This window comes from Mastacembelus armatus, chromosome 5, assembly GCF_900324485.2.
Source record: "Mastacembelus armatus chromosome 5, fMasArm1.2, whole genome shotgun sequence".
Classification (NCBI taxonomy): domain Eukaryota; kingdom Metazoa; phylum Chordata; class Actinopteri; order Synbranchiformes; family Mastacembelidae; genus Mastacembelus; species Mastacembelus armatus.
Genome location: NC_046637.1, coordinates 4,368,277 through 4,394,162, shown reverse-complemented (window position 1 = coordinate 4,394,162; position 25,886 = coordinate 4,368,277). Strand labels below are relative to the sequence as shown.

The window sequence follows — 25,886 nt, the reverse complement described above, 5'->3', positions numbered from 1 at the left end:
ACAGCTGGGTTGCGTTTCCAGCTCTGGTTGAACCTGCCAGCTGTCTTCACTCAGACCCTCAAATATTAAACAGCTGTTGAGGATCTTCTGTTTAGGTTTCAGGGCTTTAGTTTGATGTTCTCCTCAGTTTCTCTGAGCATAGACACCCAGGTGTCTCCTGCTGATGTGGAGGGTCTGATTCAATTCAAAAAGGTTTACATTGTTATAATTTTGTGAAACCCATTCAAAACCTTCCCAAAGACAATATGCATACTTTTTTTTATTGTCAATTTTTCTAAAGACAATTCAGCCCAACCCCAAACACAAGCAACAGTAAAATCCGTTTGAGAACATTTGATCAATTAAAAAGCAGCCACAATGGGGGAAAAAGCATCAAAATAATAATACAAATAAGGCCTAAAAACAGATATATCATAGAAACTAAAATGATTTGTTTATAAAATTTCCAAATCCAGGTCTTTTCCAAATTTATAATTAAAAGTCCTTTTGTCTTCTGCACCAGATAAATAAATTCTTCTGCAACCGACAAGGTTTAAGGAGACTGATCTCTCTAAAAGCAAAGGTTCAGAGCAAATCTTTAGCTCCAGCTCACAGATCACCAGGCAGAATTTGAAGTTCTGAGATTGAATATTTCTTATTGAAATGCACCTTGAGAGCTGTAGATGACTTCCCCCACTCCACATTTCATGAAACTTTCTAACACAATTGTTCATCTTTTGTAATTATGATCAAACCAAAAGGGTTTTTTGTTGATTGAAGTCTGGAAGCACTCCAAGTGTCAGTCATCTAACAGGAACCACAGACACCTGAAAAAACTCCATCTTCACATCTTTGCTGTCAGATTATTTGAACTCAGTCAGGGAGGTTGAGTCATGTGTTTTGTGTCTCTCTCAGTCTGCAGCTGTAGTAAGCAGGGAAAGTGTGATGAGGGCATTGAAGGCTCTGGACAGTGTGTCTGTGACCCGGGCTGGGAGGGCGATCGCTGCCAGAATGAAATGGGTAAGTTTTCCTCTAAGAACCGGGACAGTGTACCTGACACACTTCAATGTAACTGTACATTAATACTGAAGATATCAAAACAATGAAGTAACACATATGGAGCATGTGGTAGAATTTTCTTTAGTTTGAGAGATTTGCTAATTCTCAGAAAACAACCACAAGTGTGATGAATCATCTCAGGTTTAATCACGGGCCCGGAGAGGACGTCCTTGCAGAAGTCCTCTGACGTCTGTGTTACAACACCAGTTTATATACACTTTGACAAGAAAGGGGTGGACTAATCTTGAACAGACTCCACATGTTTGTTCAGGTACTATCTTCAGTCTTCTTACCATCAAAGAAACAAATTGTTGACAGTTATTTGCAACCTTCTACCCTAAAACACTAAACCAATAAACAGACGGAACCACATACCATGAAAGGGTCAAGCAAACATTCAACCCCCACATTGGTTTAAGTCAGTGACCATTTGCTCTGTTGTAAAAATCTCACAAGCATCAAAGCAAAAAGTCTCATAATTTAGATTCTTTGCATAGATACTGTTTCTTTGATTTGACTGGTACTGTAAACCATTAAATGAGTTGCTGCAAAAAACAAAAATGTAGCAAGTCGCTTCTTAAATCCTCTGGACAAACTCTCTTTTTGGATAATGCTCCTTTGTATCTGCCTGCTCTTAACTGTGGCAATTGTTGGACTGGTCTGTAAACACAGCAAGCTTCAGCATTTGATTGGTCTGAGCTCAGCTGACCACGACAAAGCATTTTGATTGGATTTCAAATTCATGCTTTGCAATGAACATGAAGCTCTCTTTGTTTGAAGCAGACTAGACCTTCCTGCTTGGTAGCTCACAATGTGAATCAGATGAAGGTCCCACCATGAGCTGCATGAGGCTGCAGCAAAACTACAGCTAAGGGAGAAGAAGAAGAGAACTGACTGGGCTAGAGAACAATTAGGCCAGGGGACCTGTGGTACCTTGGTCTCATGAGAATCTTTGGTTCCAGCTGTCATGTCTGTACTTGTGCGTGTGGTTGCCATAGCTAAGTTTGGTGGTGACCACAAACACATCTCCAGGGTGTGTAAATCTGTTAGGTCAAAGATAAGATGCTGTGCTGTGTCACATGACTTGGCCTCCACAATCACCTACTTAAACCCAGTTAAGATGGTTTGGGATGAGTTGGACCACACAGCGAAGGAAAAGCAGCCAAAAAGTGCTGTGTATGTGGAAACTCCTTCCAGCTGGGTCCCTCATGAAACTGGTGCAAAATCGCAAATCTGCCATCTAAGCAAAAATATGGCTACTTAGAAGAATCGAAAGTTTAAAACATATTCTGCTTGGTTTGCTCGTTAAATAAGTCCCTGTCATTTTATAGTTTTTATCAACAATGTAGAAAATGACAGACCCTGAATGTGAAGTACAGTGTTTTCGTGCCAGTGAAGGAACAAATTGGCCAGTGCAGCACTGTGGCTCATTATTGTGTTTTCAGCGCATTGAGCTCTGTGGCACAGAGAGGACGAACATTCATCAGGATGTGAATAAACACACACAAAATAACTTGTTACACACTCTGTTTTCTTCTGCTCACGGGATTTGCTGACAATATGAAAAATACCAGTAAACCTGAACTTTCACCAACACCAAGATTATCTTTGTATTTGTCATTTAGGAGAATCTGTTTTGCTGGTGTTCAGTGAATGGATCATGATCACTGGCATCACTGTGCAAACATTTAAACATCACTTTTAGAGGAATCCTAGGAGAATACTTTTTGTTACTTGTTGTGCAGACATGTTGCTAATATGAGCTCTTGAACTTAATCTTACTCTTTTAGCTTTTTTTTTGATGAATCACCCATCTGTCTGTCTTTCCAGGCTCGATCCCAGAGGAATGTCGGCAGTGCCACGCGCAGGCTGACTGTGTCTCAGGTGTTGGTTGTCAGTGTAAATCTGGATTTCAGGGCAACGGCACCTTTTGCAGTCCAGAGCCACGTGAGTGTTCTGCAGCTTTTTGGCAGAATGATGATTGCCTTTCTTTTTGGAGCTAAAGTAACATATCAAACTAAACAGAGCATGAATACAATAAAAATAATAACTTTGAGAGATTAAATGCTTTGCAGCCACAAACGATAGAGAGGCTGTGTACAGTATAACAGGTGGAGTTCTGTTTGCTGCCCTGAAATCTGAGGTTCAAACACACATGGGTGAAAAAACTTATGATGCCGCAGAGAATCAATCATGGTACACCCTGTAAATGTGGTGCTAAACCAGAACCCTCTGGTCTCAAAGCAGCCAGAGCTACAGCAACCTTTCAGTGACCAGGAGTAGGAACCAAAATCTTTTAGGATCTAATCTTCACATGATTAATTTATTATTTACTGTTATTTTATTAGACACGTTGTTAGAGTATTGTGTTTGGCTCCCTTTTAGTCGGCTAACTGAATGCTAGCACTTTTGTGGGATTTTTGTCTTTGCCTGGTCTTCAGCAATGAAACACATTCAGGTGGTTTGAGTGCAGTGAAGGTAACTGGTTGTAAAAGTTATTTCAGGTTTTATGTTTTTATTTCTCTCTTCAGCCATAAAAAGTACTGCTCAGGACCAGTGCATAAAAACAGAGAAAACATAAAAACATCTAGAGGATAATGGGCATAAAACCTGAGTAAAAAGGATCTAAACCCGTTAAAAGCCAGAAGAGATGTTTGTTTACTCACATGTGCAAAGTAGCAGTGAAATGATGCAGGGTGACTTTGTGTTTGGTGTTACCTGTGCTTTACCTACTGCAGCTTTAACATGTTGACACCCGAAGGGAACAGGCTGATGTTAGTGGTCAGACAGTGTGACGCAGGTGGGAAGAGTCTTTGATGGCCGCCCTGCATTAGACTGCTGCAGGATTCTCGGGCTCTTTGCTATAACATAAGGCGGTGAGGATTGGGACTTATTTAAGGTGTCTGTGTGATTTGGTATTGTTGTCCTAGCAAAGAGAGCTCTACAAAAGACTGTTCACTAATCATCACTCGAGAAACCAAACTCCTAGAAATCAGGCCTTTAATGACATACTCACCATTAAAAGTCCAAGGTGACAAAGTCTGAACACCAAAACCTCAGAGAACACAATTGTCTTAGATTTACTTTAAATTATTGAAGATTTTTACTGCAGTAACTGATTTTTTTTTTTTTTTTTTGGTCTCTTGGGGGCAGCAGGCTTATCAGTTTTAGTCGATTGCACTGATGAATGTACATCAGTACTGACTCTCTTTCAGCTCTGTTTTTCGTCGCCACCATCTCTGCCAGCGGGAAATAGCTTCCTTCTCCAGCTAGTCTCTACCTGTGTTTGGTGCTGGGCTGCCAGTCTTCACTGGGTCTTTACAGCCTTTTCTCTGAACAGTTTCCTGCTAATTTGTTATAAAGCTCTGTAAAGCTGAGATGTGCTGCAGATTCAGGTCATACCTCTCACATTGGTTTCACATGATTACTTGTTATATTGTTAGCATCAATGTATTAAATATTGTGACATCAGAGAAATATCCATTATATGTGGTATAAACATTGAGTTTGTTTCTGGAATCCCAGTTTACTGCATAGTGATGGCAGATGTCTAAAAATGATGATGATCCAGTTTGACTGAGCAGATTCTAATATTTGGATTTGTTCACCATGTGAGCAGATCAGATGATCAACTGTCTTATTAAACACTGCAGCTCCAGACCTCTGCTCTGAGTACAACGGTGGCTGTCACCAGAACGCAGACTGTAACCAAAAGGGACTCACTGTCAACTGCACCTGTCGCAGTGGTTACCAGGGAGACGGCTACTCCTGCGAGCCCATCAACAGGTGGGCGTGCACTGCCATTTTCTCTGAAGTAAATTGCTGTTTCAGCTCTGTGGTTTCCTCCTCTTTGTCAAAGTGGATTTGATATGTCAGATGTTCACAGTTAGAGATGTGAGCTCAGGCTGGTTTTCTGTCTGGTCTAGGTGTGTTGAAGAGCCCAATGGTGGCTGCAGTGACTTTGCCTCCTGCAAATTCACTGGTCCAGTAAGTAAAAACCTTCACAACCTGGTTACCATTTTTCTTTAATAACCTTTTGCAGTGACATATCTTCCTTAGAAGACTTCAGAGAATACACGTCATGCACAAATACAGAGGTTCACATCAAATATACTATTAGCATGTTCAGAAAACTAATGGGACGGAGGGGGAGAGAAGAGAAATGGGAGAAGTTACCAAAAGCATGTAAACATATTCTGATTTTCCTGTTTAAACTGTTCACTGCTTCCTCCAGGATGAGCGGGAGTGTGAGTGCCTGCCGGGTTATGTGGGTAATGGCATCCAGTGTCTGGAGAAGGTGGTGCCCCCTGTTGATCGCTGCCTGGAAGACAACGGAGGCTGCGACCCCGTAGCTTCTTGCAATGACCTACATTACCACAGTAACCCATCAACAACTACTTGTATTGTTATTGTTGCATGTTTGTCAATACTTCCATTACAGAATACCAGACGGGTAATGACCTCTGTTACCAAGGTAACACGTCAGAAATGCCTTAAATTACCAAAGTAAAGCAACACTGATTACTGTGGGCAAGAGATCTGTATTGACTTTTGTCATCATGGTAACACATCCATATGGATTACTGCTACCAAGATAACACATAACAGTAGTCTTGAATTGTGATGGGAACACACTTGTAACATCTGTCTCCACGGTAACCCATCTATAATAATTGTGAGTCAACACATAAGCAACAGGCTGATTGTGTGACACATCAGAAATCCATCCTGCAACACCTGTTTTCTGGTGTTACCATGGTAACGCATCTGAAATGAGCATGCGGCTGTGGTGTGTACTGCCTCTGTTGATGCCATAGTCCAACTCCCCAGATGTTGCTATGGTAACTCTCAATTCTACAGCAGCCAACCTTTATATTGTTGTTACTGCTGTGGTGTTATTGAAGGACTTTGTTAGTTTGATACCAGTGGCAGTTTTTTTTATGTGGGATTTTTCAGACTCAAATCTCAGTTTACGCCATTTAGTTTTCACTGATAGACATTAAATTGTTGTGCTGAGTAGTACAGGACAACAGTCGTTTGAGGTTAGCGTAAAGGTAACATTGTTCATTGTGTTTCAGCCAAAACAGCTGGAGTTTTCCATCTGCGCTCTCCAGAAGGGAAGTACAAAATGAACTTCAGCCAGGCAGATGCCGCCTGCCAGGCCGAGGGCGCCACGCTGGCCAACTTTAAACAGCTGGGAGATGCACAGCAGGTAAGCCTCCTACAGAAGGCAGGTCAGTACACATTGCTCACAAATAGACATAACTTATTTATGGAAAAACTGTTGAGCAAGCAAAGACCATTGTTTTTTAGCTGAGGAATACAGCTCCAGTTTCCTGAACAATTGTGTGAGTGTAAGCAGTGCCCACCTCTTTCATTAATGGGTGGGGTTTCTGCTACACCACTTTGATTAAGGCATTGCCAGCATAATTCTGGCAGTGAGGAGGAGGTATTTGAATGGTGCCAAATTTGACTAAAAAGAAAAAAGATCATGAAAAACACAAGAATCTAACTGAATAGCAAATATCAATATAAATCAATACAACTATGCCATTTCTGGACGTATATGTCTTGTAATCTTTATTTTTTCAACATACAAATGAATGTACTAGCAAGTCCCGTGGATGCAAATATAGAACTGTATTGTCATCTAAAAATTATTAAACATGCATCAGTGAGTCACACTGGGTTCCTTCATTACAATGAACACACACTAGTTTATTTTGACTCACATATATGTCCTGCTGCTGGAAATACAATAGCACCCCTGAAAATATTAGACAAACATCACCTGTATTTATTTATTTTTTTTTCTGTTTGGGTAACATTTGTTAAAAGGTACTTACCTGTGTAGCTTTTGAATGACAGGTCGCCCATTAGTACAACCAGCACAATGCCAGGCACCTGTATTATTCACAGTAATTTCATTTTTTTATTTACTTTGTGGTACAAGCAGCTTCACTCCTGCATATCAAACTAGTCCCTGCAGTCTCCATGTTTTTGTTCTATTGTTCACTGTAGTAGAGAGCATTAATCAGAGTGGTGTTAACAGTGGCGATATCTTTGTCGGCACAGACATATAAATCAAACTTCTCGTTAAATTTACCAGACTGGACTGGAACCTCTGATTCCAGCTGATTTGTTAATTGTGAAGTATTGTTTTAATCTTTCACATGTAATGACCACAGCAGTGCATGCTGGGACTTGGAATCAGTGATTTATTCTGCTGCTGCTGTTCTCTTTTGGTCAGTTGGGGATGCATCTGTGTGTGGCTGGCTGGATGGAGGGTGGGAAGGTGGGATACCCAACCCGCTTCCCCTCGGTCAATTGTGGAGACAACCATGTGGGCCTGGTTTTTTACAAAGACCCTGTGGACCAGAGCAGCACGTATGACGCCTACTGCTACAGGATCAGAGGTACTACAACAGCACAGTGTCTGTTCAGAGGCAGTTCTGAACTTAAAAAGGGACATCCAGTACCCCTCCTCTTAAACATAGGTGATGGTTTTACTGTTTTCAGTCCACATCACCCAGAGGGTTAACAGAATTACACAGAATATAACATAAATTTCAGCTTCTGGCTTGGATAAAAGTGATTATATTAGAATTTATCTTGCTGTCTTCGTAGACCTACATGCGGCATCACATCTCTGAGCCAGAGTTCTTGTGTACAGCAGCTTCTGTGCTGTTTTTTTTTAACTGAGCAAAATTAATCTTCATGCCTGCAAACTGCCAAAAGCATTAGCTCTGAACTCGTTTTACCTATTTCAGGATCTATAACATCAAGAACTGTTGAATGTAGGTCAACAGTTCTGCCCAATTCCTTGGAGTTTAAAAAATACCTCTCCAGCAATTTGACAAGCCAGGCCAACTCTAAAACATATATACTTTTAATGAGAGATGAATATTTGGGAGTATTTTATGAAACTCTTGGTTAGGCCGCTTCACTATGTAATGTAAACACGGCCTTAGTTTGGGCTTTAATAAGAAGCTCAGGTTGAGCCTGGCTCCACACTCCAGAGGTAGTTGAAAGAATAAAACAGCTCTTCATGAAGCACATTTACAGTGATGTAATGTCCTGACCTGGGCCAGTACTGGTCTCAACACTTCAGGCAAATAACTTCTCTAAACTGACTCTTGATTCAAACGTCTTTTCAAGACAAAGATTATTGTATTACTATATATACGCCCTTCATCTTTGTTTTTGGAAAATTGCTAACTTGCCAAAAGTAACCGTGCCAAATTCCACCCCCTAGTGGTGGGCTATAAATTTGGCCCAGTTTCCTCCAACACTGTGCCAACCTCTCATTAGTGATCTACCTGTGGATCATTCATATTCGCCTAGTGACATCTTCCCTAATGAGGGATCATAAATTCAGCTTATTATTTGTGGCTCCAAGTTGCCTTCACCTACTCTCTTCTGCAGTGGGTTATGCTGAGCTACACAGACTATACCAGGCATTGAATCACACTTCCTGGGTTATACATGAATATCTCTAAAGTTAAATGTGAGTACATCAATTCATGGTAGGTCACTAACTCAAACATTACTAACCTTGTTCTGCTATATAATACAGCATTGTTTATATGTTTTTTTTTCTCCCACACTAGACTGTTTATTCCACACAGAGCAAAACAAGCTTCCAGCTACAGACATACTTGAGGATTGAGTCAGGATTTAGATCACATTATAGTACAGCTCTTCCAAGTGTCACCAACGAACTTCTCTTAGCCTGGTACAGTTAGAGAGATGAAGCTTCCACGCCCACAAAAGTTAGTCATGGAGTTCCACAAGGCTCTGTGCAAGGACCGATTCTCTTCAGCTTATACATGCTTTCTTTAGACAATGTTATTTGGAAACACTGCATTAATTGCCATTGCTATGCAGATAATATTCAACTGTATCTATCTGTGAAACCTGATGACACAAACCAGTTAGCCAGATTTCAAGCATGTCTAAAGGACATAAAGGCCTGGATGACGAGTAACTCTCTACTTTTAAATTCATAGTAAACAGAAGTTATTGTATTTGGGCCTAGAAACCTCATAGTACCATATAATACACAAAGGGCAGGTTGCTCTCAGGTTGCAGGTCTACTCTACTTGTGTTTCCCAGAGTTTCCAAAAGTAGAATGGGAGGCAGAGCTTTGATATGCAGTTATTGGCCCCATCAACCTGCACATTGTTTATTTGTTGTTGTTCTTTTCTCTCTCTTTTCTATCCACTCACACCAACTGGTGGACGCAGATGTGTTGTTTTATAAATGGCTAAAAGTATTAATCAATTGTCAGAATTATTGACTGAGTTTACGTCCAGCAGCTTATCAGCTGATGATTCATGAATGATTCATCACCAATAATTAATAGATGGGCAGTGATGCCCACCATTATGCTAAATATTCCTAGTCATGCTAATGTGTCTGTGTGTACAGATGTTTCCTGTGCGTGTCCTGCTGATTATGTTGGAAATGGTGACTTTTGTAACGGCGTCCTGACCAGCGTTCTTGCAACCTACAGTAACTTCTCCGTTTTTTACAAGGTGAGTGTGACAGTTGAATCATTCAGTTTCAGGGTTTCTCCAGTTTATCCAAACTTCAGATTCTGATGAATTGACAGACTATAAGGCAATTTATTATTGTAGATGTTTCAGATTTTTTTTCTAATTCTTACACTGATCCAATAAAAGTAATGGTGCTTTAAAATCCTTCCTTTCTTTCAGCTGGTTACATTACTAATAAAACTGATCAGTGTGTTGGTATTTGTGTCTGTAACTCTGATATTATGACAAAATTTTAAACACAGCCAGTCACAGTAAAGCCTTGTTTGCTTTAGCTACATGACTGAACTTCAGTTTTAGTTCACTGCACTGATGTGCAGAAAAATCTACTACTACACAAGGTAAACTGGTTTAACTAAGTTAGTTACCACAGAACAAAACTTTGCATCAAAGAATATTTTTTTTAATCTCTTTAATCAATGTGGATGTTTCCGATCTTGAGAAGAGTTTTTTTTACTTGTGAGTTCTTGTAGCCAGGACCTGGACTGTAAATCTAAATAACTTTGCTGTCCTCTCTGTCTTTGTAGTTGTTGTTGGATTATAGTGGTTCATCCTTGAAGGGGAAACAGCTTGTTGAATTTCTGTCTCATAGGAAGTCAGAGGTCACGCTGTTTGTTCCTCATAACTCTGGCTTCACCCAAAACCAGGTGATGTACCTCCCTATTACTTTAGTAATTGTTTATATATAATTGTATATTATAAACTATCAACACGAATTAACATTTTATACTATTTCAAATTTAGTTTAATGATTTAATATTGTCACCTTCTTAAAGTAATGGCCTAAATAATTTTTTTAGTGATATAGTAAGTAAATGTACCAAATATAACTTTAAATTCAATTGTACTATTTATTGCAGGTAATTAAGAAAGAGCACCGTATTAGCTAATTTTCAAACATCAATTAAAACATATATTTCGACTTAAAACCCTCGATTATGTTAATCAACTTATCTCAAAACCAAGAATGCATGAAGGTCTTATAAAAAATAAAATTAAGAAAAGATAAGAGCATCCTACCTGGTCAAAGTAGCTCAAATGCTGTCAGAGCTCTCCCCCAGCGATCTGTTTTTTCTGTTTTATACTGCAGCCTTAACTCTCACCTTCCATCCAGGTATGTGTCCCAGACGATGTAAATCACATACACCCCCCCCCCCCCACAGTCATAAGTTGTAGCACTTCATGTGGTTGCAGTATTCTCTATTTCCCTCCTTTGGCCTTTGCTGCTGGTGAATTCTTCAACTGGAATGAACCACAACATTCATGTAACCTGTACAATGGGATCCACTGTGTGTGTGTGGCACATTGATTAACAATACTCCTCATTCACAATGTTTAGTACTATATTTCCATTAGATCAGAACTGGTGCATCTTCAAGCCACATCTTCAAAAGTTCTAAATTACATGGAAAAAAAAAAAGTCCTCAGTTTATTTTATATTAATTATAGTGCTCTGGTCTTATTAATAGTCCAGCTCTGCCCCCTGTAGCAGCCAGTTTCATGGGCTCTCAATCCTACTTGACAGGTCAAATCTAAATTTTTTAATTCTGTTTTCTATTGTGTGAATTTAGACTCTGTCTGATAGAGATCTTGAGTATCACATCTCAGTCAATCAAAGCAGACGACTATTTAAGGACCTGAAACACAAGGAGGTCATCATATCGAGGCTCGGTTTCAACCTGACTGTTACCCATGGCAACAACGAGGTCAGAAACACACACACGCACAGTCATTTGTACAGCTATTTTTGTGATGACAAACATTAACCTAATGTGTCATCTAGCCTGTTAACCTAACCTTAACCATCTAACTAAACATACCTCAACTAGGGCTGAATCTAACAATTAAGATTTTTCTTGATTAATCTATTGATTGTTTTTTGATTGAATAATCTAGCAATTATTTGTCCAATTATTTATTTTTTAATTACTTAATATAGCTATGAATTTAGCAAAAGTAAATCGAGTATTTTATTTTGTCATATTGTTTTAAGAGAATATGATTAAGTATGCACTGTGACAAAAAATATGTTCTAAGTGCAAATCTGTTTTTTACAGTCTGTTATTCTTATAAGAATTGATCGCATTACTGCTGCCGATGCCCCGATCAGTCTGTCAATCTCGCATTCCGTCCTTCCCTAACTTGTGAACAAGATCGCAAGATACTTAACCTCCTCCACCTGAGGCAGGATCTCTCCCCTGGCGTGGAGATGGCAAGCCACCTTTTTCCGATTGAGAACCATGGCCTCGGACTTGGAGGTGCTGATTCTCATCCCAACCACTTCACACTCGGTTTCAAACCGCCCCAACGCACGCTGGAGGTCCTGGCTCGATGGAGCCAACAGGACATCTGCAAAAAGCAGAGATGAGATCCTGTGGTCCCCAAACTGGTCTCCCTCCAGCCCCTGGATGCGCCTAGAAATTGTGTCCATAAAAATAATGAACAGAACCGGTGACAAAGGGTCTGCCAGAGTCCAACATGCACTGGGAACAGGTCTGACTTACTGCCAGCAACACGAACCAAGCTCCTGCTCCATTTGTACAGAGACCGAATAGCCCTTAGCAAAGGGCCCGCCTTCTCCAAGTCCACAAAGCACGTGAACTGGTTGGGCAAACTCCCATGAACCCTCGAGAGGGTATAAAGTTGGTCCAGTGTTCCACGACAAAGACGAAAACCACATTGTTCCTCCTGGATCCGAGGTTCGACCACCGGCCGGATCTTCCACTCCAGCACCCTGGCATAGACCTTCCCAGGGAGGCTGAGGAGTGTGATCCCTTTGTAGTTGGAACACACACTCTGGTCCCCCTTCTTAAAAAGAGGGACCACCACCCCGGTCTGCCAATCCAGTGGTACTGTCCCCGATTGCCACACAATGTTGTACAGGCGTGTCAGCTATGACACCCCATCAACATCCAGAAACTTGAGATACTCAGGGGGGTCTCATCCAGATCCTCGAAGTATTCCCTCCACCGTCCGACAATATCCCCAGTCGAGGTCAGCAGCTCTCCACCTCCACTATAAACAGTGAGGCGCTAGACGGTTTGCCAGAATCTCTTCGGGGCCAACCGGTAGTCCTTCTCCATGGCCTCACCGAACACCTCCCATACCCGAGTTTTAGCCTCCATCAGCAAGCCAACCAGGCTCAGTAGGATTCCTTCTTCAGCTTGATGGCATGCCTTACCTCCGGTGTCCACCACCGGGTTCGGGGATTGCTGCCACGACAGGCACCCGAGACCTTATGGTCACAACTCCAAGCCGCTACGTTGACAGTGGAGGTGGAAAACATAGTCCATTCGGACTCAATGTCCCCAGCCTCCCTCGGGATATGGTTGAAGCTCTCTCGGAGGTGGGAGTTAACGACGTCTCTGACAGAGGATTCGGCCAGACTTTCCCAGCAGACCCTCACAGTACCTTTGGGCCTGCCAAGTCTGTCCCACTGGCTCCTCTGCCAGCGGATCCAACTCACCACCAGGTGGTGAATCAGTTGACAGCTCTGCCCCTCTCTTCACCCGCGTGTCCAAGACATACGGCCGAATGTCAGATGACATGACTACAAAGTCGATCATCGACCTCCGGCCTAGAGTGTCCTGGTGCTGTGTGCACTGATGGACACCCTTATGCCGTTCCTCTCAATCACGCCCCTCCAGGTTCTACTGTCGCTGCCGATGTGAGCATTGAAGTCCCCTAACAGAATGATGGAGTCCCCAGTAGGAGCACCTTTCAGCACCCGTCGAGGTCCCCTTCTACCACTGCCCGATCCACATAGCACTGGCCCCTTATGGATCCTCCTGCGGGTGGTGGGCCAACCGAAGGGCGGCCCCACGTCACTCTTTCAGGCTTTGCCCGGCTGGGCCCCATGGGGGAGACCCTGCCAGGGGCTTATAGTCCCGGACAACATAGCTCCTAGGCTCATTCGGGCACTCAAACCCCCCCAGCGTTTCAGGGAGGTACAAACTGCTTATAAATAATAAATAGGAGAAATTAAAAGTTCATTTTTGATTTTGTCTTTAAATCCACAGAGTTGTAAACTGGTAAACGAGAGGCAGCTGGTGGAGTGGGACATTCCCGCTGTAAATGGGATCATCCACGTCATCGAGGCTCCGCTAATGGCGCCTCCACCTGAGGTGAGTTTAATCCCAGGCTGCTGACAATCAGGGCTACTCACTACTAGTAGACTAGTATTAGATTTTGGTAACAACTTCTTTTCTTCAGAAATAAATGTTATAGGGCAATACCAAATAATAAACAGTGAGGACACATTTAACCCTGTTAACTGAAACCCACTTCAGAACTCCTTATGTTTACAGAAGAAGGGACAAGTAATTACATCATTTGAGAGCTAAATTTAATCAACAGCTATTGCTATTTAAAAATCTCATCGGGCATCAAAATATCTCATACGAAAGTGCCCACAGATTTTTGGAAAGGTCAGGATAAAAGGATAAACTGCAGATAGAAATAAACTTCTCATGAGATTTTCAAATATTTCTCTTTATCAAAGATGATTTTTTTTATTTTGGTAGACATTGTGGAGCCTTGAGGAAAGTCACCAAGTTCTCCCTAAAACCAGAAACTACCAGGCAAAAACAATAACGTCAAAATACTCAAATATAACATGCTCTGAAACTTTTCTTTTTATCCTTCATAAACCAAAATGTTTTGTTTTTTTTTTCGTAAGTTTATCTTGGCTCCTTCAAGAAAAGAACTAAACTACAGTCTGGGACTGCCACAGAGTCTGTGATTGTTATTAGTGCTATAATATCCTGAGCCAGGGTATCTGCAGGTTTCTAAGAGCTAGATTTAAGACCTTTTAAAGAACTTTTTAATACCACGCTGAATGAAATTTAAGACCAATTTTGTAGAAATAAAATAAAACATCCCACAATACAACCAATTACCATAACACACTGTTTATTGATATAAACTGTTTACACACTGTTTGATTTATTGAGTAAAACAAAAATAAAATGCCAGGTGTTTTCCGACAGGTTTCCGCAGCCGCTTTGTCTTACCCATTGTTCCGAGTTTTAAATTTTTTTGCACAGCCTGCACCGGACCTCGAACACGTTGCCACTAACTGGACTTAACCACAGCGCAAAATTAGGGTTTTGTAACCAATTGTCATTAAATTTACATTTACCCATGGCAAAAGACTAATGCTGAAACTTTCCTGCAGTTCACGCAGCTGCCGGAAAGCATGTGTTAAATAAACTCCCCTCAAACGCGTATTTTAGTTGGTTCCGCCTATTTCGTTTCGTTTAGATTTCATTTTAAGATCTTTGAAACGCAAATTTAAGACATTTTAATGCTAATTAAGGCCTTAGTTTTATAATATGGAATTTAAGACTTTTTAAGGATCCGCGGACACCCTGGGAGCCTGAAAAGGACAAAGGCTTACTGTACCTGTGGTCTATCACAAACTAGAGTATAAATTTTATTGAATACTATTTAATACTTCTTATTTTTGTTACTCTTATTCTATGATGTTCTGATACCACAGATTTCTGCATAAGCAAGAAGCAGTTAACTAATGCTTTGCTGTTTCATATTTGACACGAGCAGTTGCTGTCTCTTCAAAAATAATGTTTGTGGCAGTAAAAATGGCCATTTTGGTGAAAACTCCTCTGTTCTCATGTCACTGCCTCACATCTGCCAATGTGCAGAGCTAAGACGAGGAAGTGCGTGATGATGTAAACAAGGAGCCATGTTAGCCAAAGAAAATTGCCGCAAAGGTCCTTTCATGGACATGTGACCAGGATCTGCCCTGTCTGTCAATTAATCGAATCATTATTTGTTTTAATTGGCTGAATTTTTGTCCTCTAAGGAAATAAAATGGTGGCGCTGACCCAGCACAGTCCTGTGTCCATGGTGAAAATGTAGCTGTTGCCATGGCAATTAGAGCTGGACAGTGAAGTTAGAAGCAGGCTCTTTAGATGGTTGTGAGGAGCCAGTACACCTATGAACTGAACTTATCTAAACAGAGAGCCCTTACTGGCGCGTTTCTTAAAGGAAGGATGTGGACACAGCACAAGGGCCAGGACTCCAAAATCTAGCAGACAAAGGCTGCAGTGGCTCAGAGGACAGAGATCCAACCAATGGAACAAAATGTATTTGTTTTACCTCAGCAGGGCCAGATGATAGTGCTGAACTTATTGAAGGTTAATGTAAATCCAATATCAAGTCTCCTGCCACAATGTTAACTTCTATTTTAACAAGAAAATGTTACTAAATTAATATTAAATATTAATTAGGGCTGTCAACGTTAATGCGTTAACGCATGCGATTAATCTAAAAATTTTAACACGTTAATATTTTTTAATCACAAATTAATCATTTGATAAGGTTTAACCCTAACCTCTATTAACCTTTAACCTCTATCATTGTGTGATAAGGGTAAGTTACAGAAAACGCTACGCTTCTTATGAAGAGACAACGCCAGGTCTGCTGAACAGCAGGTTTCCTAATAAAAAGCTTCCAGATGGAAATTTGGATCTGTTTACTTAAACTAGTTTGCCATGCATTTCTTTATTTCAACACATTTACAGGTAAATCCTACTAATTTGCAATTAATCATGATTAATGCGATTACATTTTTTTTTTTTTAAATCGATTGACAGCACTAATATTAATATATAGGATAACAAAGCATATGAAAACTATATGAAATATACAATAGCATCAGAATTGTTGAAAAAAAAAAGAGAAATCCTTGACTTACATAGAAGTCCTGCTGCTTCAGTTCAGCACCTGACACCACAGTCTTCAGGCAGGGGGTTCATATACTGTTCGTGAGCAAAAGGTAGAGCAGTCCTTATATGGTATCTCCTCATCAACTACAGCTCACTCAAAATGGTCCGGGGACCTGTGGTTTCAGATACAAAACAGTTCATCCAGGGTCTTTATTGTTGAGCACAGATTTCATTCCTTGTATGGTGTTTCCAACTCCTGTCCATGCTGCAGCCAACAACTGCTGCTGCACACCTACTACACACCTGCTATGCCCTGACCACACTGTCCTGTTCAAATTGACCTTGTTTTTGTGTGTGTGTGTTAAGGTAGGGTTAGAGGGTGGTTGGGTGTGTGTGTGTGAGTGACAGCCATAAATGGAGGCCGTCTTGTGCAGAGGCTTGGCACTGATGAATGCATTCTCTTTTTAGCAGGTAGGGCAATAGTGTAGGTTTGGTGTCTATAGAAGTGGTAATCCTTCTGTTTGTGTTTGTCATACCTGTTGTCTCTCCAGAGCTCCCATAATGCGTCCCAAAGCCACTCCCACTCCAGCAGTTCAGTGGCAGCCATCTTTGTGTCATTGTTGCTGTTGGTTGTATTGGCTGCACTCGGCTACTATGTCTTCAAACACAAGACCGACGCTTTTCGCTTCCACTACTTCAAAGTGAGACACACACACGCACACACACACACACGATTATGGTTAGACATTACATTGACCCACATTCAGTTCCTGGAGAATTAACATTACTTGCTTAAGCCTAAACTTAAACCACGGCTTCATCCTGAATTTCAGTGATAGTCTTCATCAGTGATGACTTTTACTTATTTAAATGAAACACAAACACACCACAGAAGTAACACCATGTACTCAGTCACAAGCCTTCAGTCTCGTGAGGTTATACTGTGTTAACAAAACATTTTTTGACTGATTACCTTTCGTCTTCCCTCATTTCCATTTAAATCATATTAAATAGAAAGTTCTGCTGGCCAGATTCAGCAGGGGGAATTCCTGTGTGAAGTAAGAAGGTGACACTGCACTTTTGGCTTTCCACTGGGGTTTATTCATAAAATATGGTTCACAGAAGCTCATATGTTTTGTGATGTGACATCTGATGTTAGTGATTCAGCTGCTGCCATGGTAACAGTCATTTCTGTTGTTTCCTCTGACAGAATGAGGATGAGGCTGGTGCAGCAGGCAGCAGGCCCAAACCCACACTGGTCTCCATCCCCAACCCTCTGTACAGTGGCTCCAGGGCATTTGCTGAACCATTTGGGGTGAGTTAACCAGAGTCTGAGCTCCTCTGGCAGTCTAAGCGAGTATTCATACTGAAAACAGCCCTGTGGTAAAACCAAACAAGGAGATAAGGTGGTGGGGTAATAGTGAGAAATTAAACAGAATGACGAAAGTTCCGTTTGAGTAATAAATCACAGAAGGCTTCCCCTCAAATGCAGAATATTTCATTGAGATCTTGGTCATAGGAATGTTAGTCCACTAAGGGGCTTAGAGGAGATGCAGGCAAGAAATACAATTTTTAAAAGAAAACAGTGAACAGTAGTGAACTAAAGATGGCAATGATTTTGGGTTGGATTCTGCTCCTGTCCACTCACCAGACAGATCTCTATTCTCTAGCCAACACAAAGGTAAACTACTATTTGCCGAAAGGACGAATTGACTTTTCATGCCTTGCTCAAACCTCAGCCATATACTGCCAAAATACACACACCACCTTAACCCTCCCACCAGGAAGAAAAACACACTGGACCTCTGCTGTACCATATTAAAAAGCACCTATCACACTGTTCCTCATAAAGTTCTGGGTCTGGTTCTTCTTCTGACAGAAGAAGAGACACACCAGCCTGAAGTTGTATAGCTGTTGTATAACTGTATAGCCTTAATTCTCCTTCGTCCAAGCCAAAGAGTGACACCTGAATACACCACACAGACTGCTATGTGCATTCTGCACTTGTTAGAGAAAATAGCTCTCCAGACCAGCAGGTAGTGTTAGTCTGTATGTGGCATTCTAAATTTGTTAATTACTACTAATAATTCATTTCAATATATTTATTTCAGTGCAGATATATAATTTGCAGAACCAGTGTAAACCAGGCAGGCTGTTTCAAAAACAGATCTTGTATGTAAAAGTGAAACACTGCTGCTCTCACTATTTTCAGTTTGCCCATTCCTTCTCCATCAGAGAATAAACTGTCTTCACTTTGTGTGACCTCACTTGCAGGATCACAATTTATTACAGTTATTACTCAGCTTTTTCAGGCTGGGACAAAAGGCAGTTTTCTACGTACATGTTACACATACTTTAACCTCCTCTCCTTTAGGCACTTTCCAAACTTTCAAACTATCCAAGTCTGCAGTTTTTAAACTGTACTTTATCTGAGCAAAACTACTCTTCTAGAGGTCAAAGCTGCACAGACTCACAAAACCCAGACAACGTTCTACACTTTAACAGGAGATGTGTGGACAGCCATCCACATTTCTGCAACTCATTCATTTTCTCTCCTTTCTACAGGAGCCTGGTCAGGAGATGGAGCCTGCAGAACCCGAAGAACCTCCTAAGATCCTCGACCTGGACCAGAAAACAACTTGAACAAACCACAAGCCACAATAATATGTTTATGACCATCATGGTTCAGCATTTTGCAGTTTGTCTATATTCAAATAAAGACAAGTTGTCAGTTTACTTAACACAGACTATCTGGGAGCAAAATCAAATCTATTTTTATCAGCAATCAATCAAATAATTCTGTAATTGTGAAAATATTTCTGGGAGCTGTGAACCAACCAAGCAGCTCTAAATATCTCACTGTACACTACCTGTCCAGTACCACACAGACAAAGTTGTGGACTAACTGATTAAACAAAATTGAACATTACCAAGTGAAGAGCCTGATATTTTTGTCAGGAGTTGGACACCATATCGGAGCTAAAAGGAGAGCGAATTTTGGACTTCATTCATCGTGCACACAAATATATATATCTACATATATATACTATTTTCATATCACCATTGCTCTGTGCTGAATGAGGAAGTAGGCAGCTATTTGTGTGTGTGCCACTTTATGATTTTATTGTAAAAATTACTTTCCAATATTATGGACATAAGGACAACTAGCTTGGCACACAGTATTAAGGGGTTTTGACTACTAATATTAGCAAACAACTGCTTACTTCCATGTCCAGTACACAGAGAGCAACACTATCAACACACTGGAGTTATGATTATTGTTCCTGGGAAACAAACAATACTTTAGCTCTGGTTAGTCCTGTCCAACTCTGGAGAAAGATACATTTTTCTCTAGCAGCCAGATGTTCCACTTTCTTGGTGCTGAGCAAATATACAGCACGTTTTAACTTCTGAGCTAAGAACAGAGTTTTATACAGGCCTGATTTAGTCAATTCAGGGAACCAAAAAACTCCACAGCCAAAGCCAAAACCTGAGCTTGTTCTTCTGTACCAAAACCTGCGTTGTTGTTTACAATCTATTAAAAACACCACTGACTTAGTATCAAACAGTGATATGTTCCTTCATTTCCATGAACACAATACCACAAACACACCATCCTGCTGCTGGAAATACAAAAGCACCACATGTATTAATCGGCCACTGCAAGTAGTCCTCAACAAATGCACTATTTCATATATTTCTAAGTAACATTTGATTAAAGACTAGTGTCCAGCTGTTCTAGATCATTACGAGTCTTTTGTTTTTAATGACAGTATATATTTGTGAGACTTTTTTTCTTAGAGATTTACATCTTCAGAAATAAACTGAATAAGAACCAGCCTTAGTCTTTAACTCATACAAAGGAACTGCTTCAACCTTCAATCATTTACAATCCCACAGCCATCCATCTGCCAGTCATCATTCACTGATATATCACCAACAAGGCTCTATGAATGTGCAAGTTCTGCAGTCAGGCTTAAATTTATCTTGAAATATGATGAAATCCTATGAGCTGCTATTATGAGCAAACAAATCAATTTACTAAAATAACACAAATCATGTATTGTTCATCATTCCAACACACAATACAGGATAGAAAAAGTATGAGAACCAGTTGGTTAATGATAAAAGCTGGCAAACCTGGAGTCAAACCAGTTAAACTAGATCAGAGCTGTGGGTTAGAACTACTCTGGAACACAACCATTTACTGTTTGTAAGAACACTGATCACTGATGTGAACCATAACTTGAAAAAAAAAAAAAAAAAGGGGGATCTCAGAAGACTTAAAATCAACAATTATTGATTTACATAAGGCTGGAAAGAAAGGCAGTCTTAAGATATTCACGAGTCTACAATTATTCTGCGTAAAAATGGGCCCCCAGCTTAGATGACTCAATGATACAACTCAGAACGCTCAGTGAGGAATTATTACAGTTCAGCATCTCAACATCACTGTGCGTCAGACCTTTGCAGAATATCACTCTACAACACTAATCGGAAGATGTCTAGTGGACTACTAAAACTCAAGGTGGGTTGTCCAATAAGAAAATGCAGATACTGCACACCAACATGTAAATATCCCAATAGTGAAAGAGGCTGGAGGGACCATCATGATTCAGGGCTGTTTTTCTGCCTTTGGTCTTGGACAGCTGGTCATCATCGAAAGGAAAATGAATCCCACAGTTTATGAAGCTATCTTACAGGATAATGTGAGGGCAGGTGTCCTCCAGCTGAAGCTCAGTAAAAGTTGGAAGATGCAGCTACACATCAAAGTAAATCCACTAGGCAATGAAACAAAAAAACTCTGCCTTTTGGGGCAGCCCAGTCTATACTTGTGAGTTCAGAGACCAGCCATGTAAATACAAACACAGGTTTGTTGTGCACTTGGCTAGATGGCATACAGCTAACATCTGTACATTTGGTATTTGGGGCGGAACAACAGTTCACAAATGGTCAAGCAGTCAAATAATGCACAGGACAATGCAAAAATCTGCTTCACCTTCTAGTCTACAGTCACACTGGCAGGACTGAGCGTTTTAAGCTAAATGCTAACATTAGGCTAACATTTACACAGTGACAATGCTAACAAGTTGACCTTTAGCTGGCAAGGTAGTTAGCTCATATCCTAACATTTACTAATTAAATTCAAAGCAATTCAATTCAGTTTATTTGTAGCACCATATTACAACACAATCATCAAGACACTAACCCTAAAAACCCAATAGGGAGGAGAGGAGAGAATGATAGAGAGTGAAATACCTCTGCCTTAAACCCTAATCCATTCATTTCAATGGGGAAAAAAATCGGAGTACCCGGGGTAAACTCACGCAAACATGGGGGGAACATGCAAACTCCACACAGAAACGTCCCTGCCAGGTTGTGAACCCAGGCCCTTCTTGCTGTGAGGCAACAGTGCTAACCACTCATCCACCATGCTTTCCCAAAAATTAAACATTATCACTGAAAAAGTTATTAATACTGAAAAAATTACAATCACCACATTAATGCAGATTTTTTTTGTGGTTTTTTTGCAATGTCAGTCCTCTGATTTTCAGTCAATGTTTTCAATGCCAAAGATTGTTTTTCAGTTTCACTTCACTGTCACTGTTTTGGCATAATAAATAAATGTAATGTAAATGTGCCTTTAAACCCAATTACATGTTCTAATCTCTGTAATAAGATACTGTGGTCAATAGTATAAAATGCAGCATTAAGATCAAAAAGGCCAAGTACAGAGGTGAGTCCATTGCCTGAAGCTAAGAGAAGATCATTGGTGACTTTTATTAGTGCCATTTCTGTACTATGATACAGTTGTGGTCAAAAATCCTGATTGAAAATCTTCAAATAGTTCATTCCCGCGTAAGTAGTTTCATAGCTGCTTAGCAACAGCTTTTTCAAGGATTTTAGAAATAAAGGGTAGGTTGGATATTGGTCTATAATTACCCAAGACTCCTGGATCAAGACTAGGCTTTTTGAGTAACGATTTGATTACTGCAATCTTAAAAGACTGAGGCTGTTACTTGGGTCACAGACACAGACCCACCTCTGTGGGTTTGACTGCTAAGATGTACTGCTGCTCACCAAAGGACATTCGTCACTCTGTTACTAGAGATAAACTTACAGTCTAATAAAGATGAATCATTTAATGGCAGGACACCTTTGAGCAGTCTAGTTGGGATGGGATCTAACAGACATGATGATTTAGATGAAGCAACTGTTGATGTTAGTTCAGAGAGATCTATGAGAATGAAGCAATCTAAACTCATAAAATCACCATTTCTGAGAACTAAGGGACCACTGGGCTCAACAGAGCCGTGATTTTCTCTCGGCCTACAGTGCTGAAAAGAAACATGAGATTGTTCTTATTTCCCCCCCGTTAGTGATTAATATAATAATAAGCTCTCTGTAAAGCTCTGGCTTTTTTATGTTTTTAGACTGATTTTCCAGGCTAGGTAAAATTCTTCTAAGTTTGTGGCACACTTCCTTTTCAGCAATTGCGATGTCTGCTTTAAGGTAAGGATGTGTGAACTTCACCATGGAGCTAATCTCCTCTGATTCACTACCTTCTTTTTCAAAGGGGCTGTCAACGATAATTAACTTGGTAGGGAGTAAGATTGGGGTGACTGCCCTCCACTGTGTTGGCTCATGGCAAAGGAGTAAATAAAGATGAAATCATTGTCTTAAATCTATTAAGAACATAGTCAGACAAACATTTGCTGTGATTGAATTTTCTCTCAAATGCTGCATAATCCATTATTTTAAATTCAAAAGATATTAAACAATGGTCAGACAAAAGAGGATTTTGGGGAAATACTATTAAATGTTCAATTTCAATGCCATATGTCAGAACCAGATAAAGGGTATGATTACAACATGGGTTGGGTTTATTTAAATTTTGGCAGAAACCAATAGAATCTAATAGAAAACTAAAACGCAGTGCTGATACTATTATTTTCAACATCTACATGAGAGTTAAAATCTCCCACTAAAATGACTTTATCTGAACATTAAATTAGATGGGAAGCCTGGAAATTCAGTGAAAAACTAAGTGAGTAAAGGGACAGGTGGACTGTACACAATAACAAGTAGAACTGGTTTTTGAGTATGGGTGTGAGAGGCTAAGGGTGAGGCTCTCAAATGATTTATCACTGTGCTTAGGGAAATAACTTAAGTTTGAGTGGAAGACCACTGCTACTCCTCCACCTCGGCCTGTTCTTCAAGGAATATGACAGTTTTGATGACGGGGTGATTCATTTAGACTGACATATTCATCCTACTGTAGCCAGGTTTCAGTGAGACAAAGTCAATTTGTTGATCACTTATCAAAATAAAGATTTAGACAAGAGAGACTTGATTTTCAAGAATCCACGTTTGACTGTTCTGTTTTTCTGTTCAGTAAGAGGAGTGGTCTAGAGCCACAGCACTAGCACAGCTAATCATCCAATCACGAACTGATAGTAAATCGGTTTCAGTCCTGGTACAGTGGTGCCCTTATTACAGTGCAATACAAGCTAACGGTTTTTTTTTTTTAGTGACAAACTGATACTTAACACCAAAGACCTATCATAACCTTATTCTGCCACTATTTCAATTAAAATAAATACACATTATATTTGTTGAATTCCTTTGCTGCCAAATCAGACTTTTTTATTTTTGTTTCTATCAAAACCAGTCATCTGCTGATTATATTTGATGTATTTGTCACTGACCTGCACATCTGTTCTGCTCCCACTTATGTTTCCCTCATGGCATCCAAACAGAAGAAATATGTTTTGTTTACACAACCAGAGGTTTTTTGTTTTACACTGGTTTTCTGTCTGAAAGCAGCCATGTTGTTTATGGTGGAAGGAACCAGTTTGTTGTTTCTTCCCTTTCCTCTGTTTGAATCTACAGGCAGTAGTGAAGCTCTGTTATTCTGCTGTGTCTACAGCTGGCTTGTGCTGAAAAACCCCAAATGTTTCCTCTCTCTGAAGACCTTCTCTTTAAATAGCTTTCCTTTTCTGCTGCAGACATTCAAGACAAAAAAAATGAGCCTGACCCCCTCCCTGTGCTGTCCATGTGGCTGTCAGTTTACTAGCTTGATAGCTCAACAGAAAGCAGTGCAAGCAATGCAAATATACATCGAAGCCATATTGAGATTAGAATATGTGTAATGTGTAATCTTTCCAAAATGGAGAACGAGCAGTCGTGGAGGTTACTGTTCTGGATGTTTCTCTGTCTGCTGAGCTCCCTTCCCCCAACGCATAAAGAACTGAGCTGCAGGGCTGGCTGCAGAGCAGAGCAGCTTGGAAGTGGTCTGGTCTGACAAGTGACACTGTGGGGGGAGTGAAAACTGGAGAGCCTGACCTCCACTGTTGCTAGCTGGCTGGGTGCTTACCACCACTGCAAACCTCACTGATAACTCATGTGAGGTCTTTTACTTGGCAAAACATTGCAATCAAATTTGGTGTAGAGCCAAGACAATGCTAAAAGTGACAGACGGAAAGCGAAGACCTCAGTAGGGAAGTGATTAATCATTAGTCAATTAATTGTTAAGAATTTAACCAATTAAAATAATAATCGACTGTTTTGCATAACATTTCTCGTTGGCCCTCATGGGTTTGCATATCTATTAACTTGTGGACCACAAGAGAGCCTACTTCAGTTCAGCCAATTGTTGGTGCTGAGAGAAACAGCAAAAACGCTGCCTGTGGTAAAATGGAGAGAGAAAACCATACGTGGAACTCCGTCCTCTCAACAAACCAGAAGGTATAGCGATGTACATGCAGAGGTTGTTACTCAGAAGCTTTGCTCTGTGATTGAAAGGGACATGATGCCTATCAACATGGCAGATGGCACAGTTTTTCATGAGCTTCTAAACGACATTGAGCCAGGCATCCACTCAAACGGTATAAATTGCAAAAACTGCATCCCTAGTTCTCACAGACACTCTCTCTAGTCTCTCAAGAAGAACAATACAATAAAAATGGTTCCCGAGGTCTGTGGTTTCAGCTCGCTGAAGTTCTACTGGAGAGAAATGTGAAGCAGTAGAGTGGCGTCCAAACAACTCTGAGGAAGGTTCAGCTTTACACGAATGTCCTCTGGTGAGCAGCAGTCCATCTTAGGAGTAAAACCCACAGAGGTGGGTCTGTGTCTGTGACCCAAGAAAAACAGGTCCCTCGATCTAGAAGAGGCACAATGACCAAACACTAAAGTTTGTGGGGAAATTACAAGATCGTTATTTATCTGGAGTATGTGAAGAGGGCTGAAGGGCAACCCCTGATCACCAAAGGATACAAACATTTGGGTGAGTATCAGTTTTCACACAAAGCACTTACTCAAAAAGACACCACCTCAGTGGACCAGCATCAGATTTCCTCCAGGTCTAGGTTTAGAGGAAGTAAAATTCATCATGACAAGTAAACGGCTGAATCATATGTCCCATCTTGAACAAATGGCTCTAGGAACATGACTCAGCAAAAGGGGTGGGTACCAACACTCAGTATTTAACAGGCCCCAGGAATAAATTAACGACTGTAGCATCAATAAACTCTGACATGATTGCTTCTGCTGTCAGTATGGAAGAATCTATTGAAATAGATTTCTAATTTATTATTACTGCATT

At 40.5% G+C, this 25,886-nt stretch overlaps 1 protein-coding gene and 1 long non-coding RNA gene across 7 annotated transcripts in view; one reads left to right on the top strand and one right to left on the bottom strand.

Annotated features, from left to right (window-relative positions):
• stab1 (stabilin 1) overlaps positions 1–19,848 on the top strand; it is a 64,538-nt gene extending 44,690 nt beyond the window's left edge. For 5 of the 6 annotated variants that reach the window (XM_026306551.2, XM_026306550.2, XM_026306548.2 and 2 more), the window contains 14 exons: positions 895–999; positions 2,869–2,985; positions 4,692–4,824; positions 4,965–5,025; positions 5,273–5,417; positions 6,117–6,250; positions 7,289–7,454; positions 9,469–9,575; positions 10,121–10,240; positions 11,165–11,299; positions 13,613–13,717; positions 16,834–16,983; positions 17,493–17,597; positions 18,848–19,848. In XM_026306551.2, the coding sequence (XP_026162336.1) occupies positions 895–999; positions 2,869–2,985; positions 4,692–4,824; positions 4,965–5,025; positions 5,273–5,417; positions 6,117–6,250; positions 7,289–7,454; positions 9,469–9,575; positions 10,121–10,240; positions 11,165–11,299; positions 13,613–13,717; positions 16,834–16,983; positions 17,493–17,597; positions 18,848–18,925 (1,661 nt within the window). In that variant the 3' untranslated portion in view covers positions 18,926–19,848. Of the gene's footprint in view, positions 1–894; positions 1,000–2,868; positions 2,986–4,691; positions 4,825–4,964; positions 5,026–5,272; positions 5,418–6,116; positions 6,251–7,288; positions 7,455–8,463; positions 8,546–9,468; positions 9,576–10,120; positions 10,241–11,164; positions 11,300–13,612; positions 13,718–16,833; positions 16,984–17,492; positions 17,598–18,847 lie in introns of those variants that run through there. The other variant, XR_003295667.2, reaches the window with a different exon arrangement.
• Positions 10,753–16,953, bottom strand: LOC113130178 (uncharacterized). The gene is made up of 3 exons (XR_003295668.1): positions 16,819–16,953; positions 16,312–16,455; positions 10,753–10,835 (listed from the first exon to the last, which is right to left on the bottom strand). It is a non-coding gene; the product is annotated as an uncharacterized LOC113130178 (long non-coding RNA).
• Positions 19,849–25,886: the final 6,038 nt, after the last annotated feature.